The sequence below is a fragment of the Varanus komodoensis genome, unplaced genomic scaffold (genome assembly GCF_004798865.1).
Source record: "Varanus komodoensis strain SLA01 unplaced genomic scaffold, ASM479886v1 scaffold114, whole genome shotgun sequence".
NCBI lineage: Eukaryota > Metazoa > Chordata > Lepidosauria > Squamata > Varanidae > Varanus > Varanus komodoensis.
The window spans coordinates 725,696-742,606 of record NW_025335328.1 but is presented as its reverse complement, the minus strand read 5'-3'; the positions used below and the strand labels follow the sequence as shown (position 1 = coordinate 742,606).

At 66.7% G+C, this 16,911-nt stretch overlaps 1 protein-coding gene across 1 annotated transcript in view; it reads left to right on the top strand.

Annotated features, from left to right (window-relative positions):
- Positions 1-16,670, top strand: part of ASXL2 (ASXL transcriptional regulator 2) — a 28,766-nt gene extending 12,096 nt beyond the window's left edge. Inside the window, exons 6-13 of the mRNA XM_044421065.1 lie at positions 3,910-4,025; positions 6,324-6,447; positions 7,451-7,591; positions 10,793-10,956; positions 11,571-11,667; positions 12,280-12,385; positions 13,064-13,661; positions 14,281-16,670. Coding sequence (XP_044277000.1) covers positions 3,910-4,025; positions 6,324-6,447; positions 7,451-7,591; positions 10,793-10,956; positions 11,571-11,667; positions 12,280-12,385; positions 13,064-13,661; positions 14,281-16,506 — 3,572 coding nt within the window. The 3' untranslated portion in view covers positions 16,507-16,670. The remainder of the gene's footprint in view (positions 1-3,909; positions 4,026-6,323; positions 6,448-7,450; positions 7,592-10,792; positions 10,957-11,570; positions 11,668-12,279; positions 12,386-13,063; positions 13,662-14,280) is intronic.
- The last annotated feature ends 241 nt before the right edge of the window (positions 16,671-16,911 follow it).

The window sequence follows — 16,911 nt, the reverse complement described above, 5'->3', positions numbered from 1 at the left end:
CAGCATTTCCTTTTCTAAAAATCCCCACCTCCTCGGACGCCTCCTCTTGTGGAAGCCACGTGCCACGGGACTCGTCACTGTTCTCACGGGCTCCCGTGAAATCCAGGGCGTGTGCTTGGCCGCAAGGGGCCCCTGCTGCTTTGGAGCCAGGAACGCCCGTGAGGCCCGGTCCCTTTCCCCGGAGTTCCCGTGGCTGCCCCCACGCCCACGAGGTCTCCCCGCTGTGCAGCATGGGGGCCGGGGTGGCCCTTCCTCTGGCCCCCTCCTCCGCTTTCTGTGAGAGGAAGTTATCAGCAGCTCCTGCTAGGAATCTCTTGGCAGGGGCCCTGTTTGTCAGAATTTCTCTCTAACGGCTGTCAGGGAAGTTGAGCTCCCCCACCGTGCCTTCTGGAAACACTGGCAAGTTGCTTTTCTGAAGGGTCATCCTTGACGGCAACCCCCATGTTCCTTCTACTCCTTGCTGCGTTTATATTCCTCCAGATCCTCTCAGCGGAGCCGTAAGCTCGTCCTCCTGTGTTTCTGTGCAGAGACACGCATCTTTAACACCCAGTGAGAGTCCGCCTCCTTCTCTGTTCCTTCTGTTCTTCTCGAACAAGTTACATCCTTCAATTGTTGAATCCCAGCCCTGGGAGTCCATCCCACCGAGTTTCGGTTACTCCTGTCAGGCTGACGTCACCCTCCTGTATTATATCAGGAGCTGCTGTTTGTTTCCCATACTTGTGTGTAGACAATCCGGGTGCCAGTGCACAGCTCAGTGACCGTGGTCAGCCAGTGCACCCCTGCTGTGAAAACGGCAAGCGTCATGTTGCGCAGATTTAGGAAAAGCATTGAAAATAAACCTGCTAAGATCGCACTCCTGTTATATGAAGCTCGGGGTGCAGCTGCGCCTAGAATATTGTGCGCCGTTCTGGTCACTGCACCTGAACAGGACAGTTTTGCATTGGGAAATGTGCAGAGAAGAGGAATTAGAATGACCAGGGGGCTGGAGTGATGCCTCCCTGAGGAGCCATTGCGACTGCTGCCATGTTTTAGCCTTGAAAAATGGCGCCTGCAGGCGGAGACAGTGGGCACAATGCTAGATCTTGAGGCCATCCCACGAAGCTGCTTTGGCGGAGATTCAGGGCAGATCAGAGGAAGGACTTCTTCATGCAGCACCCAGCTCACCTGTGATGTTCCCTGTCGTGGAAAGTGGCGATGGCCACCCGCTTGGGCCCCTTTGGAAGGAGATTGGATAAATTCCTGGAGGAGGCGGTGCCGGCGGCTGCCATTGGCTACTACACCTGTTGGATGTGGCCTCCATCCGTCTGTCGTCAGAAGCAGCGTGCCCGTGTGGACCGGTTGCTTTGGCAGGAGGGGGATCTTCTTACCCCGCTTGGGGGACCTGTGAGGGGCTAGTTTGCCACAGTCAGGGCAGATTCCTGGAGTGGGTGCAAAGCAGGGTTCTTCTTACATGAAACGGTGTTTCTGCTGAGCATTAACTCATCTGGGTGACTAATTCTGCAACCAACACGCACAGTTTGGTTTTCTGAGCTCACGTGCCCCGATAACAAGCAGCTTGTGCCTTTGCAGCGTTGAGTTTCTCACGTACCTCAGCTGGTAACGAGGCCAATTAAGTCCATTTCCATGTCAGGTCGCAACACTGCAAAATGTGGAAAAGTTGATGGTTGGGGGGGGGGCCAGGGTGCGCGCGGCTATTTCTGCCCAGTCCTGTGGTCGGTGGCGTTCGGCAGAATTACTCAGAATTGCCTAGCGTGGAATTGCACGGCAGTCGTGCTGGAGCATGGCTGGCCGGGCAGCTGTGGGGGCAGGTGGTGCCGGCAATTTCGGGTTCTCCCACTCACGTCTGGCCTTGCGTGGCCCGGCAACGCGGCGTGCGGAAGCAGCGCATTCTTCCCTTCAAAGAGGCAGCAACATGGTCCTCTTACTCACTTCCAGAGCCTGATCTTCCAGAAGCGTTGGCTTCGAGGAGTGACTCACAGCCAGGCGCACAAGCAGGTTGCTGTTTGGTGGTGGATCACATTCGTCAAGAAGTACCTTCCATGTGCGTCGGGAATTTCACATGGAGGAGTTCTGGCGGTCGTGGCGTTAGTCTACGGAGCTTGGCAAGCCCCGAGCCCAGAGGACCCCCTGCCGCCCTGAGATGCTTCCCCTCGAGAGTGTGCGCGGCCTTAGCACAGAGCGAGTTGGGGGTGCTGGCAGCCCCTTCCCTCCGCGCCGACGGGCAGAAGGGTCATGGTTTAGTCAGGCGCAGGGAGAGCCTGTGGAAGGACGTGTCCGCACCTGCTCCCGTGAGCAGGTCCCTGGCAATTCTGCCTGAAGAAAAGCGGCTGATGCAGCTTAGGGATGCGAATGCCGAACCTCCCTTTGGAAGGGGGTTCCAGCCTGGGTCTCCGGGCGGGTGGGACACCTTGTGCTGTGTGGTCAGCGGTTTGGCATGCGCAGGACCTGCCCGGGTGGAAAACGCCGGCGATGGTGTTGGCTGCTCATGGTGGGAAGGCTGTGGAGGCTCGGAGGCGGCCTGGCAGGTGGCCTTCCGTACGCTCCGAAGGTCTTGGAAGCCTGAGCACGAAAGTTTCATGTGACCTTTTGAAATGAGAGTGCGAGGCAAGCCAACGGTTGACTTTGCCCTTCCTCTGAGCCGCACAAGTATGGCTGCGTTTCCAGTGGTGCCGGGAGCAGTCCTAAAATTATGGACTGCAGGTAAATGTATTGGGGAAAAACCCCACACCACTTGGAAAAGTTTCCCCCGGGCTTTTTGTGCAGGAGAGCCACCTGTGGGCCTCCGGATACGCAAACCCACAACCTGATTTTGTACCCTCCACACCCTCGGGGCCCCATCCGCCAGCAAGTCCTTCCTGGCATCCAAGCTGCAGCCCGGTTCCTCGAGCTTTGCCCCACTGGAGCGCGTCCGGCCCTCCGCTGCAGGGGAGAACAGCTCAGGGCCCTCCCCCACAGGACACCCCCTCGCACCCCCAGAAGCTGCTAACAGGCCCCCTGGGGGTCTCCCCTCCTCCAGCTGGAGAGACCCCGCTCCCTCCACTCTCCTCCCAGGCCAGCCCTCCCAGCCCGGCTCCCATTCCTGTGCCCTGCGCTGGGCCGACCCCGACCTGGCAGTGTCTCCCCACGATGGGGAGCCCAGAACGGGACGCGGTGCTGCAGCTGTGGGCGCGCCAGATTTGTCGCCTCATCTCTACAAACAGTTTCTTGTAGTTTTATTTCTGCTAGGAGCAGATTTTTTAGAAAGCTCACGGCCCTTAACTACCCGTTCAGGACCAGGGCACCACAGAATTGTTGGCTTCACGGCAAGCAGCGATATGTTAGTGGGAGAACTCATTTCTGCCCCCGCTGCTGTGGGAACCAGGTGAACTGAAGGGAGAACACGGGATTCTGGGGGAGGCTGCTGAGGACACGTGTCCCTGTTGATGAAAAAGTGCTGGAGGAGGGAGCACCCCCCCCGCCACGGGTGGAAGCTTCCCGCTTTCCTTCAAAAACCCACATGGAACCTCCTGAATGACCGGCAGGATAGAGGCAGTTCCGGGAAAGGAGGCAGCGGGCAGAGCCCTTGGAGCAGGTCCCTTCCCATCTCTGCCTCTGTGGGGACCTGATCGAGTTTGTGCCACGGGCTGTGTTGCCTTAAGGAAGCGCGAATCCACTCAGCAGGAGCTTTGGAGGCGGACATCTGAGCCGGCAGCGGGCCGGGGCCTCCCTTTGCGCTCGGGGCGGGCAGCCTGCTTCAAGCGTGCCCCCAGCCTCCTGCAGAAAGGCAGGTTCTCCCGGGTTATTGGACGGGGAGGCAGCTTCCCGCCTGGCCGAGCAGCGGTGCCTGGCGTGCCTTCAGGCCGAGGCTGGACCGGCTCCCGGCCGGCTTGCTCAGCTGCTGCTCTGACCCTTCTGCTCTCGTCTCTCCAGAATCCCCCAGGCTCTCGCAAGTGTCCTCCCCACAGCCAGGCTGCCCGTCTCCTTCCATCGCGTCGGGTAAGGGCATCTCGTCGTCGCAGAAGCTCAGCAAGAAGGCACTGAAGCAGGTGAGCGGCTCCCCGGCTGGAGGAGGCGCACCGTCCGTCCGGGCACAGGCAGCGTGCCCTGCCCCATTCTGCGGCCGAAGCGTGGGGAGGCGCGGGTGGGCCACGTAGGGCGGCCGGACGACGTGTGTGCGCTCCCCCAGAACGGCCCCGGCCGTTGCGCTGCTGTGCTGCCCAGTAGGCAGAGCTCTCCGGATGGGCAGTGCCCCTTCCCCCTGGTTGGCCAAAGGGCGGGCACCAACAGCCCGATCACGCTGCCCACGGCTCCTCTGCCTCCTTCTGTGGGGAAGGCGGGGCAGGGAGGCGCCTCCGGATTCCCTGTGCGGCCCAAGCCTTGTGAATGGCAGGCGAGCTCAGCCAGCTGATGAGGACGGGAGACCACCTCCTCGGCCGCTGTTGCTGCAGAGCCCCCTGAAGGCCCCGAGGCAGCCCGTTTCCTCCTTGGCCCCCAGAACCCCCTGGCCTGGTCCGGGGGCTCCTTCGCGCGGCCTGGACTTGGACCTGTGGCCCAGCGCTGCCTGGCCCCCCCCAGCCGCGGAGCCCCCCGGCCCTTGCTCCACTGTGGTCGCCCACTCCTTGCCACCCCTGGACTTCTGCCCTTCATCCGTGCTGAGGACTTTCTCAGGGCCGCCTCCACCGTGCCTGGATCCTGCTTTCCAAAGGGGAGGATTCAGGAGGTTTTCCTTGGGCTTGAACGGCCCTGTGGCCTTTCCTGAGGAATTCTGCCAGGGGTTCCTGCGGTGAGGAAGTCCTTATGTTTGACTGTGAGTCCCCCCCCACCTGGCTTGCCTGTCCCACCCCCCCGTGTGTCCACTGCCTCGCTGCACCACGGAATCCCGAGTGCCTCCCTCGTGGGAGCCACAGAGCCCCCCCACGTGGCCGCCAGCTGCTTCCTCCGTGGCTGGGCATGCGCCAGGGGCTGCTGTCCTCAGCGTCTTGAGCCTGCTGGCAGTGAGGGCGGCGGTAACTCTTGCTGCTCTGCCACCCAGTAGCCAAAGCTCTCTGGCAGTTCTCAACAATTTCTCAAAAATGCAAAGAAATTAAAATAAAAAAATTAATGCATATACAGATGCAATGAAAGCACAATCTAAAATTGAAATATGCAAATTTAAAATGGTAAAAATTCCAGTATGCAAAAATGTAAACACAATTTAAGCATCTAAATTCTGATAAAACTAGACTTAATCAGCAACTGACACAACCCTTCAAATGCCATTAAACGCCAGGGGACGGAGGGCGGTTTTAGCCTGGTACCAAAGAGAAAACGGTGCCGGTGTGAGGCAGGTCTCCGTGGGGATCTTACTCCATACATGGGGCCCCCCACCGAGGGGCTCGTCTCTTGTTTCCTCTTTCTGGTCCGTCCCTGGAGTTGGCAGCTGGAGGAAGGCCCCGGGTGCAGGCCGCAGGGTCTGGGTCGACCGAGGTGGGAGAGGCGCTCCGTCTGATGCTGCCGTGTGAAAGCCAGGCGGGGCTCTCTGGGTCGCAACTGCGCCTGGAAGCACATGAGCAGCCAGCACGAGTGAGCCAGCGTGGCGCTTCTTGCCCGGACCTTCTGGTCCCGGTTATCAGGCCGGCTGTGACGTTTTGCACAGACAGCATCTTCTGGACAACCTTCCAGGGCAGCCCCACGCAGAGTGCTTTGCAGCAGTCTAACGTGGAGATCACCAGAGCACGGATTCCTGAGACCAGGCTATCGCTATCCAGACGGGTGCTGCTGGGCCACCAGCCGCAGCTGGTCGAAGGCCCTCCGAGCCACTGAGGCCGCCTGAGCCTCGCGTGCAAAGGGGGATCCAGGAGAGCCCCGAAGCAGTAAGGCTGCTCCTTTGGGCGGACTGCCCCGAAGGGGCTGGAGGCCCCCCACCTGGACAGAGGGGCTGCCCGCAGCAGCCTCGCGGCCTTGCCTGGATCGGGGCTTCCGTGTGCCAGGCACCAGCTCAGCTCAGCACATCCGCAGCCTCACCCCAGCAGACTTTGGCTCCTGGCAGAGTCGAAGTTCGAGAGCCCCCAAGAACTCCCGGAGAACTAACAGGGCCGCACCCGCCCTGCCTCTCCTGGCACAGGCCGTCTCACGGGGCGGCCAGAGCTGCTTCCGTGCCAGAACCAGGCCGGGCCCGACTGAAATGGGTCCAGACGATCGCCTCCTCGCGGGCGGCTGGGGTTGGGTGGCCACCACCCTCCCGGGGGCCCTTCGCGTGATGGAAGAGCTGCAGAGGACGGGGCCAGGCGGGCTTCCCGGGAAGGGCCTTCCACAGCCTCCCGCGGCCCCGGAAGGCCCTGCTGCCTCGCGTTCTCCCCTCGTAGGCCCTGAAGCAGAAGCAGCGGAAGCAGCAGCAGTGCCGAGCCAGCGTGCCCGTCTCCTCCGGCCACAGCCTCCTGCAGCCGCACCACTCGCGGTCGGCCGGCCACTCGGCCCCGGCAAAACCCGGTAAGAGGAGCGCTTGCACCCGTACATGCCCTCCCGCCCAGGGGCCCTCCTCCGGGAGCCGTCCGTGAAGGAGATTAGGAGGGCGAGCACCCGGAGGAGGGCCTTCTCCGCGGTGGTGCCCCACCTGTGGAATGCGCTCCCCAGAGAGGTCTGCCTGGCGCCGTCGTTACTTGTTTCTCGACGCCAGGCTAAGACCTTTTCATTTAAACCTTATTTTAACTGTTAATTATTTATTAACTAGGGTTTTTTTTTTTTAGCCGAGAATGCACTGGGGGGGTGTTATTTATTGTATAATTTAGTATTTATTTATTTTATTACTTCTGTATTTATTTATGTGTTGTGAGCCGCCCTGAGGCTTTGTTGCGATGGGGCGGCATAGAAATGTTTAAGAAAGAAAGAGAGAATGAGAGAGAGAGAGAGAGAGAGAGAGAGAGAGGCCGGCGGGTGGAGCTGCCCCTCAGCCACCGCTGTCGCATGACCCCCTGCCCGTTCAGGGCTGGGAAGGGGTGTCCACTGGAAAATGGGTACCAGCCCCCAGCCGGTGCCCCTTGGTGGGCCTGCAGCTCGCCAGGCCAGCGTCAAGCGCCGGTTTCCCCAGAAGGCGAGCAAGGTGCTCCAAGCAGGCGGCCCCTTCCCCTGGGCGGCAGCAGCCCCCCGGCAACGAGCACATTCAGGAGTGTCTCGCAAGGAGAGATTTGGCAGAGGACACGGAGGGAGGCGGGGGCCAGGACAGAGGAAGGCCCTGAGGTCCAGCCAGTGGACCCGTGTCCTGGCGCTCTGCGGCTGATGCCCAGGGGAACTGCCCTCTTGGCTCCGGCGTGCAGAGGCCTCAGGCTTCCGGGTAGAGCGAAGGTGCCCTGCTGAGTGAGATGCCGAAGACGGGGAGCCGAGTCGAGCGTTCAGGCCGATTTTTCTCTCCCCAACCGCCCCCCGGTCTGCTTTGAGGGGCAGCGCTTGCCCCAGCTCCCTGCCTGATTCGGGGCGCTGCTTTTGTCCCTTTCAGCCTGGGAAGGGAAGCCACCCGACGGACACTCCAGCAGCTCCCAGAACTCGACTTCCAGCTCCTCTCCTTCCATCAAGGCAGAGCCCTCGTTGCCGGTCCTGGGGAAGAAGCCCTTCCAGAGGTCTGAGCGGCTCCACGCAAGTAAGGCTGGAGCAGAGGCTGGCAGGGGGAGGGGGTGGTGGCCGTGGGGCCCGGGGCCCTTCTCCCAGGCAGGGCCTTCAGGGCCGGCCCCAGGAGGCCGAGCAGGTTGGCCGGTGCCGCCCACACCCCCCCAGCGAGGTGGGCCGGAGGATCGTGGGTGGCCCTCGGCTGTGTCGGTCTGGCCCGGGCGGTGCCGCGCGTTCTCCGAGAAGCGAAGCCGCCGAGGCCCCGTCTGCTTGGGCCACACTCCGGCCCGGAGGACAGCTCGCCACCCCACACCCCCGGCCGGGTCCGTGCTGCCCAGGGCTTCGCTTTCCAGGGAGAGCGAGGCCTGCGGTGTCCGGCTGAAAGCGTGGGGCTGGGCTTCGGGCGACCCGGGCCCCAGTCTCCAGCCGGGCTCAGGCGCTCAGTCCAGCCTCCCTCGCGGGGCGGTGATTGTGGGGGTGAGGCAGAGCAGAAGGACAAGCTGCGTCGAGTGGATTTGTAAAAGGAATGGCAAGATGCAGATGTGCTAAATGAACCGCCCGCCACAGCTGGCGTCCGCTTGGGGCTCTTTTCCTTGCGGCCAGCGGGGACTCACATTTGGACGCTGTGAGCCCGGTTTTCCAGAACACCTGTGCTCAGCAGGGCGAAGCGCTGGCGGAGGAGACTCTGCGGAGCGCAGGGTCCCCCCTGGGACAGCCGGGAGGGGTGTGTGCATCCGCTGGCTGTGCTTCCGGGGCCCGGGAGACTGGTGGGTGGGATGCCAGCTGCGCACGAGGGCTGGAGGCGGGGCAGCTGTCCTGAGGTGGCAGCGCTTCGTGCAGCAGGGGAGCCCCTCCGAGTGCTTGCCGCCCACCTTGTCCTTCTGAGAAGGGTGCGAGGGAGCTCTCGATCTCGGAGGGGAAGCAGCACCGTCCCTCTTGCACGCGTTCGCTCCGCCGGCTTCATGGCTGGCGTGCCTCCTCTGCGTGGGCCGCAGCCTCCCGGGACAAGGGGGGCCTCGGATCGGGGAATACCCAGGCGTCGGTGGTGGGTCCTGCTCCCAGGTGTGCAGCGTGAGCAGGCATTCCTGAGCTGCTTAACAGGGTCGGGGGCGCTTTCTGTGGCGAGGCAGAGGGGCGGGCCGGGGCGGGCCGGGCTCGCTTTGCCGCAGCTCGTGCACGCGGCCACGGGACGGGCTCGCCTTGGCCGCTGGCGGAGCGCATCCCGGCCCTGATGAGCCGGCGTCTGCGGTGGGAGCGAGGCCCGCTCGGATCCGGGCCGCCAGCCGTACCACGGAGCCCGCCTCGCCCCGACGGCGTGGCTTGGCTCCGGAGTGGTGCTTGGGGCAGTGGCCCCGCTGCCCTGGGGAGAGAGGGCAGAGCAGCCGCACGGCGGGGGCGCTCCAGCGGGGGCGTGCTCGCTGGCCGCTTGGCACCAGGGAGCGGCCGTGTGTGAGTGCAGGTCGCGCGTTGCTGCCCAGCTCGGGTGAGGGCGGGCGGGACGCTGGTGCCGCCGCCCTGTTGCTGCCGCTGTTAACGGTGCCCGGTGCCCGAAGCAGACACAATACCCCAGTATGATTTAAAATTAATTACCGTATTTTTCGCTCTATAAGACGCACCTGACCATAAGACGCACCTAGTTTTTAGAGGAGGGATCTATGGAAAGCTTCCTGATAATCGCAGGCACATTCCCCATCACTTCCCCGTGGGCTTCGTTAAAAGACGGGTTGCCATTTGAAAACACACACCGACCTGTGATTAACAGCTCTCACCTGCACCAGAGGAGGGGGCGGAGCAGGGCGCGCCGAGCGCGTGCCGGCCAGGTGGTGCCCCATGGGGCCGGCAGCGTGCCGGCAGTGGTCTTCCGGGTGGCGCAGTGGCAGGTCTTCCCGGGCGGTGTGGGTGAGCAGTCCGTCTCTCTGTGGGGCCGGCGGGTTAAAGGCCGCGGCTCTTCCTCCTCCACACACCTCCCCCTGAGCGGCACAGCTCTCACCTGTGCCGGCGGGGGTGGAGCAGGGTGCGCCGAGCGCGTGCCGGCCAGGTGGTGCCACGTGGTGCAGGTGGCCGGCAGCGTCCCGGGCGTCGGGGGCACACACATTCGCTTTATAAGATGCACAAACATTTCCCCTTACTTTTGAGGGGGGAAAAAGTGCGTCTTATAGAGCGAAAAATGCGGTAAGTGCTCCCTCAGAGAGGGCATCCTCTCCTGATGCCAAGAAGGTGCTAAAGTTGGTGTGAGACGGCCCCAGTGGGGAGCCTGTTCCCAGCAGGTGCCCGGGAGGGGCTGCCACCGGGAAGGCCCTGCTCCTCGTGCGGCTGTTGAGCCTCCAGTGGAGGCAGCCGTCGGAGTCAGGCCCCAGACCGTGGTCGCGCTGCTTGGGAAGATCGCCGTTGGGAGAGGTGCTCCATCAGGTGTTGTGCTTCCAAGCCATCGACTCCATTTTTTATTATTCACTTAATTGTTAAAGTTATACCCACCTTGTTTATTCCAAAGAACTCAAAGCAGCTCACATAATTCCCTTCCTCCTGCTCCCAATCTTATCCTGTCAACAACAACCCTGAGAGGTAGGCTGGGCTGAGAGTCTGTGCCTGGCCCAAGGTCCGCCCAGTCGGTCCCACAGCTGGGCAGGGGCGAGACCCTGGCTCGCCCGAGTCCCAGTCCCACGCTCTTGGTCGCTTCGCCACACGGGCTCATGGAGGCCTTTACGGGCTAGAAGCGCGCCTCTGCTTGGGCGGGGAAGCCTCGAGGTGGCCGGGCTGGCAGGCCTGCTCGATATCCTGAGGGTGAGCGAGGTTTCGGCGCCTTTTCTCGGGCTCCTGATTACCGCGGCGTGGTCTGATGCGGCTGTCCTTGGCGGGTCTGTGGCCGCGGGCGAGGAGCTGCCCGCCTTTGGGGTGCCGTGCGGGGCGCTTCGGCAGCCCTGGGGGCAGCTCGGTGGGCGGAGCTCCGGCGCATCCTGCGAGTGCCGCACGCGGCCGCTGGGGGCGGATGCTGCCGTGTCTGCCTTGCATCCCGGAGCTGCCCGGCAAGCGGCAGGGGCCGTCCGGGGACCGGCCCTCTGTCTTGGCCAAGTCGCCGGGAGGTGGCTCTGCGGGGGCGGGCGACGCTGGCAGGCCGGGCTCCGCAGCACGGGGGTGGGGGCTGCCCAAGGGCCTTGCGCCGAACACGGCAGCCCTTCCAGAGTGAGGCTCGTGGCTGCCGCCCCTCTTTGCGACCGCCTCCACGTCTCTCGTCCAGGACAGCTGAAGAGGACGAAGTGTGCTGAAATAGACGTGGAAACGCCAGACTCCATCCTGGTGAACACCAACCTGCGGGCTCTGATCAACAAGCACACGTTCTCGGCGCTGCCCGTGGACTGCCAGCACCGGCTGCTGCTGCTGCTCCCCGAGGTGGACCGGCAGGTGTGTCTCCAGGCCAGCGGCGCTGCCCACAGGCCGCGGCGGAGCCCCCGAGTCACACGCACCGGCTGGGGACCCCGTTCAGCGGCCGCGCCGGGCTCCGGCTCCGGCTCTGCCTCGCGGCAGGGACGTCTCCTGCTTCCGCGTCTCCACGTTCGTCCAGACGGCCGCTCGGGGCCTCCTGCGCTGGGGCGGGGCGGGGGCCAGGCGCTGCGGAGGCTGCGGGGCCCCTCCGGCCGGGCTTCCCCCTTCGCCCCACTGCGCCAGAGGCTGGGCCGGGCAGGCTTGCCGGCCCCATGGCTCCCCACGGGCACCTGTGTGCCACCACTGCGTGGCCGTCGCGTGGTCTGTGGGCGCACGCAGAGTCCTGGGCGGGACAGGGCTTTGTTCCATGTGGTGGCCCTCACAGCATCCCGGCTCCTGCGTGCCGCCCCCACGCTCACTCGGGAGGCACTTCCTGCCTCCTCCCGGAGCGTCGTGGAACCGAGCGGCCCAGGCAGGGGAGCGCTTGGGGTGGGGTGGGGGGCTTCCCTTGCTCTCCCTGTTTCCTGGCGCCAAGAGTGATCCTTGCATCCTCTCCTCCTCCCCCTGCCCCCCCCCCCCCGCCCTGCCCACAGACTGGGCTGGACGGCCTGATGAAGCTGAGCGGCTCTGCCCTCAACAACGAGTTCTTCACCTCTGCTGCCCAAGGCTGGAAGGAGCGGCTGTCGGAAGGTGAGGCCGCTTGCTCGGGAAGGGCCAGGCCGGGCCACCGGGCTGGGGCCGCTTGTGAGCGGGCTCGCTGGGGCTGGCTGGGCTCCTTCTGCGGGGGAGGCTGCCCACCGGAGCAGACGCTTGTGGGGAGTGGAGCCAGTGCACCCCAGCTGTCGGGAGACATTCACGCCTTCCAGGGGGAGGGAAATGCCCCACTGGCCAGACTGCCCGCCAGGCCCCCCCGTGGGCTGAATGCCTGTGCAGCGGCCGTGCACCTGCCCGTGCTGCTTGTCGGCTCACCTGGAGAACGGTGCGCCCCGAGGCCGGGCGCGCACGGAATGCTCTGTGGCCTGCGGAGAAGCTGCTCATGGGGGTGGGGGGGGGCAGCCGCTCTGGCCCCCTTGCAGGGCCAGTGGGCTGCCATTAGATGGGGGGCGAGCGGGATGGCGCGACGCAGGGGCTGGACCGGGTGGCCTTCCGTGGGGAGACCTGGGTGCTGCCGTGCCGGGCTGACGAGACAGACCAGGGTGGCTGTGGGGGCTGAGCCAGCCGGAGGGGCACAGCTGCTGGTGCAGAGGTGCGAAGGGTCCCTCCACCCCCGGCTGACCTCCGTCCCTGAACTCCGTGTGGCAGGGGAGTTTACTCCGGAGATGCAGCTGAGGCTTCGGCAGGAGCAGGAGAAGGAGAAGAAAGTGGAGCTGTGGAAGGAGCAGTTCTTTGAAAGCTACTACGGGCAGAGGTGAGGGCTTGCCCGCCTGCCCTCTCCCAAAGCCCCCCCCCCCCTCGTTCTGGCTTTTCGGCAGAGGCTCCTTGCGGGCGGAAGGGAGGTACCGGCCTCCAAAGCCCACCGTCTTTCCAGCACCTAGATTGGGAGCCTGCAGCTACCCCACACTCCGTGGGGAGAGGGTGCCCTCAGTGCAAGGCCGGCCACCCGCCCCCCCGGCTGGCTACCCATGGGGCCGTTCACCCGGTCCTCGCAGTTGCTGTCGCCACGCACCTGGTCCCAGCCACGTTCTGGCGCCACGGAGCAGGCAGGCTCCGTCGCCAGCCTCTCCGTGGAAGGCCGGCCTTTTCCCTCGGGTGCCAAGGGCGCTGCCTGCGTCACACGGCTCCCGACACCAGGGCTTGTGCGCTGGCCAGTGCTGCGACCGCGGGGCTGAGGCTGGCTGAAGAGAGGCCCGCAGCCGTGGGGGGCTGGGGAAGGCTGGTGGATCCTGCTCGCCCAGCCCCGCACGCGTGAGCTCGAAGGCCGCCCCGCCTTCTTCCGCACTCTGGCAGTCTGAGGGCCAGGCCGGGCCGGGCCGGTGGCACAGGTGGTCAGGGGGCCCCCCCGAGCTCCGCCTGCAGGAGCCTGCCGGCGCTGGGGGAGTGGGCCGAGCCTCACCGGTGCCTGTCCTTTCTCCTCACACGCTTCTAGCTCTGGGCTGAGCCCCGAAGAGTCCAAGCAGCTGACGTCGTGTCCACTTGCCGCTCCGAGTCCAGCGGAGCCTGGGAGCCCCACGGCTCTCCCGCAGGCACGCGCACCAGTCTCTTCCGGGGCACCTGGCAATGAAGAGGCTGCTCCCCCGGTGGGGGCAGAGGCCCAGGAGCCCCCGGTGCCGCCAGTCGGTGGCAGAGGAGAGGAGAGGGAGCAGCCCGGAGCCCCCCGGCCGGTGAAGCACGAAGATGCCCGCGAGAGCTGCCGGAGCCCCCTTCGGCCTACCAGGGGGACCGAGGACCCCGCGCACGCGGAGCCGCCCCGGCCGGCCGGCCCGGAGTCTCAGGAGAAAGGCGGCGTCGGCAAGCCCCGAAGCCCAGCCGGGGCCGGCCCCGAAGGCGCTCGGGAGGCCGCCGGCGTGGAGCAGATGGAGACAGGCGCCCGCTCCGCCAAGAGGAAGGCCGAGGCTCCGGGGGAGCTGCCGGCCGCCCCAGAGAAGCGCCCCCACGTCGCGGAGAAGGGCTGCTGCAGCCTGCCATTTCCGGGCTCCCTGCAGCCCTTTCTCGTTGCGCCTGCGCCAAAGGTTCCTCCGCTCAGGGTAAGTGGCTCGTGCCGTCTTTGTGCGCAACGTTACCTGACTGGTCTCTATGGGCACCATCCTCATCCTCATCTCATCTCCATACCGCCCAATAGCCGCAGCTCTGGGCATCTCGCACAGTTTTGCGCGGCTCACAACAGCTCACGCCAGGGGCAGGGGGCTCCGGTGGGGGGCCCGTTCTGGACCCACCATCTGCCCGGCTTCCTTCCCCACCCACCGGGGGCATTCTCTCCCTTTCCTGTCATATTGGAGCGCCATGGAGTACGCCCTTGGGGCCGACTGTGGGGAGACTTGATCGGGCCCAAGGAGGTGCTTCACACCGCACACAGCTGAACGCAGCAGTGCGAGGCAGAGGGTGGCCCTGGTTTGGGGGGCTTCCGAGCAGGGGCTGGGCAGCCCGGCAGGGGGGTGGCTGGTGGTGCCTCCCGCCTCGTGGGGGGAGGCCGTGCTGCTTGCAGGGGGAAGGCAGTGTGCCCACGAGCACCTGGCGCCGGGCAAGAGGGGCCTGCTTGCGGGTGGCCCATGGGCCGCGGCTTGGCTGTCGTGTGGGTGGGCCGGGTGGCGCTTGGCCTGGGGAGAGACACCCGAGTGACCGTGGCGCTCCTCTTCTCCCCCACAGATCCCCTTCTCCAGGATACACGGCGCTCCGGCCCTCCCCTCCGCCAGCCCGCTCCCCCCCCGGCCGGGCCTCCCACTCGCCACCACTGGTCCCCGAAGGACAGGGGCCCGGACTCTGGCGGACATCAAGGCCAGGGCACAGATGGCCAGGGCCCAGCGGGCCGCCGCCATTGCTGCCGCCGCCGCCTCCGGGGCCACGGCGGCATCCGCCGCAGGGTCTGTGCCGGGCCCCGGCCCCGGGGGCGGGGGCACGGGCGCAGCGGAACGGAGCAGCCCGGCCTCCGGCAAGCCCCACAGAACCTCCCCGGGCTGGGCAGGCCCCGGCAGCGGAGCGGAGCCCCCTGGGCCGTCGCCCCGCGGTCCGGCAGGGGGCTCCTCGGCAGCGGCTGCGGCTGCCCCACCCGCAGGCTGCGGCGGTGCTGCGAGAGCACAGCTACAGCCAGCGCCCCCCGCGCAGCCCCGGCCGGCCGGCGGGGTCCCTGGGGCGGGGCCTCCGGCCCCCTCCCGCTCCCAGCCCGCCGTAGCCATCGCGGGCTGCCCCAGCCCTTCCGCCAGCCCAAGCAGGGGGGCCCCATCCCCCGCCCTGCCCCCGGCCAGCCGGCCCCCGGAAGCCCCCGGCGATGCTGCGCGCAGGACGGCCGGCCGGGCCACCCCTGCGTCCCCCGCTGCTGCCAGCACCGGCGCGTCTGGAGGCCGGGGCCCCCCCTTGCCCCCAGAGTGCCGGGCCTCAGCCGTGACCCCCGGGGCCCCTCCGCCCCCTCCCCTGCAGGGCGGTGTGGTGGCTGGAGCTGCTCCATCCCCCGGCGCTTTGCCGGGAGCCCCCGGGCCCCGGCCCCCCCTGGGCGGCCCCGGGGCAAGCCGGAGCGCCCCGCCCAGCAAGGCCAGCGCCAGCATCCCGGCGAACAACCCCCTCGTCGCACAGCTGCTGCAGGGCCAGGCGGTGCCCCTGGAGCGGATCCTGCCCCGGCGCGGGGCGCGGGGCGAGGCCAAGCCTGCCCTGCCCCTGCCCACGCGGGAGGCCCTGGCCGCCCCCCAGCCCAGTCCCCCGGGAGAAGTGGGGGAGGGCCAGCCCCCCCTCGCTGCCTTCCCACTTGGGAAAGCGGGGGCGGGCTGGGGCAAGCCGCAGCCCCACGGCCCTCCCCCCGCCCCCTCCCTCCCGGGGCAGGAGCTGTGGAGCCCCGGTGCCCAGCCGGGCTCGGGCCGGGAGCCGCAGGAGCAGCTGCTGCAGACCCTCCTGCACCGGGCGCCGGCTCAGGGCCCCCCACGGGCGGTCTCCCCCCCGCCCCGCCTGCCCCCCCTACCCCTGGACCTCCTGCTTGAGGGCGGCTCGGCCGGGCAGAGCTTCGTGCTGGGCTTCGTGGGGAGACGGACGGCCCGGCCCGCCATGTCTGGACACTACCTCCTGAACGTCTCCACCTACGGGCGCTGCTCAGAGAGCCTGCGGAGGAGCCTCGCCGTGCCCCTGGAGAGCCGCCGGAGCCCAGAGGGGCCACGCGTCCAGCTCGCTGAGCGGGAGCCGGCCGCCGGTGGGGGCAGCGGCGGGGGAGTCGCGGGCCAGACGGACCCCCCTGGAAGCGAGGCAGCCGGTCCCGCAGCTCAGGAAGAAGCGCCGGGCCTGGAGTGGGGCGGAGGCTGGACGGCGGCACCGGTGCGGCAGGCGGCAGGAACCCAGAAGGAGGGGGCCCCCCCTCTGCTCTCCGCGGGGCAGGGCTGCGCCGCCAGCGCCCCCGTGGCCCAGGACGTGGAGCAGGCGGCCCCCGCCGCGAGCGGGGACACGCGGCCCGGCAGCGGCACGGATCTCCCCCCTGCCGGCGCTCCAGCGGAGCCGGCCCGCCCCCGGCCCGTGCCGCGCTCCCCCGCGCAGCCGCCCCGGCGGTTGGGCGGGCCGGGCTACAGCGGCACCATCAACGTCTCCGCCTCGCCGGAGCTGCACCAGGAGGCGCTCCTGACGGGGCTGGCGGACCCCGACCGCATGGGCGACGTGGTGTCCTTCTCCGTGACGGTGACCACCATCCCCGCCGGCCAGGCCACCGGCCCGGGCGGCCACGAGCACCCGCTGCACAGCCAGGCCTTCTCGGACGGCGGCGGCGGCGGCCTGGCCGAGCTGCCCCCCAAGTGCTACTGCCGGCTGAAGGCCATGATCGTCTGCCAGGGCTGCGGCGCCTTCTGCCACGACGACTGCATCGGCCCCTCCCGGCTCTGCGTCTCCTGCCTGGTCGTGCGGTAGCGGCCCGGCCAGCCGGCCGGCCCTCCTGGGCAGGGGGCCTCGCCCGCCCCGAGCGACAGAAGCACCTTGGCCGCCCGCCGCGCCTTGCAGAGACGAGCGTTTGCACTTAAGGAATCATGTAAATACGTTGCTTTGTTTTGTCTTAAAATTACTCTTTACCAGTCTCTTGAGATAAATCCGTTGATTTGACCGCCGCGCTCCTTTGTCCTCTGGCCCAGCCGGCTCCCCATCCGTGACCCGGCGCCCCCCAGCCTCCCTGGCACGCTGGCCGGCCTCTGCCCTCGTGCTCGCGACTGGCCGCCGTCCTCCGGGGCCGCGGCAGCTCCGGGGCCCAGTGCTGGCTGCTGGTTTCCCTCCAGGATGGCCTGTGCCCAGGCACAGCATCCTGGTGCGAGTGGCAGCTGG